The sequence below is a fragment of the Alosa pseudoharengus genome, unplaced genomic scaffold (assembly GCF_046254945.1).
Source record: "Alosa pseudoharengus isolate Yale_2024_CS ecotype anadromous, Long Island Sound unplaced genomic scaffold, YU_APseudo_1.1 YU_APseudo_1.1_scf_21, whole genome shotgun sequence".
NCBI lineage: Eukaryota > Metazoa > Chordata > Actinopteri > Clupeiformes > Clupeidae > Alosa > Alosa pseudoharengus.
This window is the reverse complement of record NW_027468674.1, coordinates 9,630,190-9,632,900: the sequence shown is the minus strand read 5'-3', so window position 1 is coordinate 9,632,900 and position 2,711 is coordinate 9,630,190. Positions and strand designations below refer to the sequence as shown.

The 2,711-nt window shown below is 51.2% G+C and overlaps 1 protein-coding gene across 1 annotated transcript in view; it reads left to right on the top strand.

Moving 5' to 3' along the window:
• tanc2b (tetratricopeptide repeat, ankyrin repeat and coiled-coil containing 2b) overlaps positions 1-2,711 on the top strand; it is a 177,353-nt gene that overhangs the window by 142,027 nt on the left and 32,615 nt on the right. The window contains exon 11 of the mRNA XM_076297808.1: positions 1,632-1,913. Within this exon, the coding sequence (XP_076153923.1) occupies positions 1,632-1,913 (282 nt within the window). The remainder of the gene's footprint in view (positions 1-1,631; positions 1,914-2,711) is intronic.

Here is a 2,711-nt window from a genome sequence, read left to right as displayed (position 1 = left end):
CTCTACTCCTCTCCTCTCCTCTCCTCCCCTCTCTCCTCTCCTCTCTCCTCTCCTCTCTCCTCTCCTCTACTCCTCCCCTCTCCTCTCTCCTCTCTCCTCTCCTCTCCTCTCTCCTCTCCTCTCTCCTCACCTCTCCTCTCCTCTCTCCTCTCCCCTCTCTCCTCTCCTCTACTCCTCTCATTCTCTCCTCTCTCCTCTCCTCTCCTCTCCTCTCCTCTCCCCTCTCTCCTCCTCTCCTCTCCCCTCTCTCCTCCTCTCCTCTCCCCTCTCTCCTCTCTTCTCTCCTCTCCTCTCTCCTCTCCTCTCTCCTCTCCTCTACTCCTCTCTTCTCTCCTCTCCTCTCTCCTCTCCTCTCTCCTCTCCTCTCTCCTCTCTCCTCTCCTCTCCCCTCTCCTCTCTCCTCCTCTCCTCTCTCCTCCTCTCTCCTCCTCTCTCCTCTCTCCTCTCCTCTCTCCTCCTCTCCTCTCTCCTCCTCTCCTCTCTCCTCTCTCCTCTCTCCTCTCTCCTCCTCTCCTCTCTCCTCCTCTCCTCTCCTCTCTCCTCTCTCCTCTCCTCTCTCTCCTCCTCTCCTCTCTCCTCTCCTCTCCTCTCTCCTCTCTCCTCTCTCCTCTCCTCTCTCCTCCTCTCCTCTCTCCTCTCCTCTCCTCTCTTCTCTCTCCTCTCTCCTCTCCTCCTCTCCTCCTCCTCTCTCCTCTCCTCCATGAGTCTCCATGCTCCACTGTGCCATCACCTGCTGCCAGACTGCATCTCTCCCTCCTCTCCATCTCTGTCTTCCCCTCTTTTCTCTCACTCTCCATCTTTGCTTTTCTCTCTTACTCCTCTCTTTATCGTTCTATCTCCACTCTACTCCTCTCTACTCTCTCTCTTTCACTCCCTAACTCTTCCCTTTGCTTACGTGCCACCCCTCTTTTTCTCCCCTGTCGCTTGTCTGTGTGTGTGTGTGTGTGTGTGTGTGTGTGTGTGTGTGTGTGTGTGTGTGTTTGTGTCTGTCTCAGCTTCCACTAACCTCCATGCGGGGCAGTCTCAGTCGCGTAAGTGTCTTTTGTTTTCCAGTTGAACTGGGAGGAGATGTGGAGATGAACACAAGCTTATTCTCCTGTGCTGTGCTGTGCTGTGCTGTGCTGTGCTCACAGTGTACTTGCATCTGCATTATACATTGTTATATGCATTCACACACATGCACGCACACACACACACAGACACACACACACACACTCACACACACACACACACACACACACACACACACACACACACACACACACACACACACACACACACACACACACACACACACACACACACACATACTGTAGACCCATGCTCTTAGTGAGTAGTTGAGTTTATTGGACATGACAGGATAGCTCATGTAAACCACTCAAGCAGAGACTTACCCCTCCTTGTGTTCTACATGATGTATCTCTCTCTCTCTCTCTCTCTCTCTCTCTCTCTCTCTCTCTGCGGATGTGTTTTGGTATTCATATTTATGCCAAATGGCATATTCCCTTACTTACTACTCTTTTTATTCCTGTTTCTTTTTCTCTCTCTCTCTCTCTCTCTCTCTCTCTCTCTCTCTCTCTCTCTCTCTCTCTCTCTCCCCCACACACACACACACACACACACACATACAGTGCGCTTCGCTCCGTATCGTCTTCAGGACATCGCTCTGAAGCCCCTCCTCTTCGAGGTGCCCAGCATCACCATGGATTCGGTCTTCACGGGCCGTGATTGGCTGTTCCAGGAGATCGACGCCCACCTGAGCGGCCACGATCCCTCCACCAACCGCGGCGTGGTCGTCGTGGGCAACATCGGCTTCGGGAAGACGGCCATCATCTCCCGGCTGGTGGCGCTCAGCTGCCATGGGAACCGCATGCGGCAGATCGCCTCGGACAGCCCGCAGGCCTCACCCAAACGTAAGTGGAGAGGGAACAGGGGTCACAGGTCAAAGGTCAAAATTTTATTTCAAGATGAACTTTTTGAAAAAAATGTTCAAGCTGAACTTGAGGCGGCCCTAATAGCTTATAGCACAGCATCTTACTTCCTCCTCCAGTCCCTGTTAGGGGTCACAGGTCAAAGGTCAAAATTTTAGGACGTATAGTGACGTATTTTGCACGGTGCAGTGGACTGCTTTTACGTGAACTTCAGCATCCTGGTCATGAGGCTAGGGGATCGGGTGTGAACAGCCGCTTTCAAGTCCAGCCATAGGTTTTTCTATACGATTGAGGTCTGGGCTTTGACTCTGCCTCTCTAGAACATTCAGCTTGCTGTCTTTAAAGCATTTTCGTGCCGTTTTCGCTGTACGCTTTGGCTCGTTGTCTTGCTGGAAAGTACATTTCTCTCACATCTCTCAAGTCGTAGTTCCCTTGCGGACTGAATCAAAGTGTCCTCCAGGACTTGCATATATTTTGCTGAATTCATTTTACTTTTACCTTTACAAGCCTTCCAGGGCCTGCTGTCGAGAAGTATCCCTACAGCATGATGCTACCACAACAAGGCTTCAAATTAGGGATGGTGCGTTTTTAGTGATTGTGCAGTGTTTGGTGTCCGCCAAAAATAGCATCTAGTCTGATGGCCAAAGCTCAATTTTGGTCAGACCAATGAACCTTCTTCTTCTCCCATATGTCTTTGGGCAAACTTTAGTCGATATTTAATAAGAGCTTTGCCACTCACCCATTGGGCTTTGACTGGTGAAGAACTCGGGCAAAAGTTGC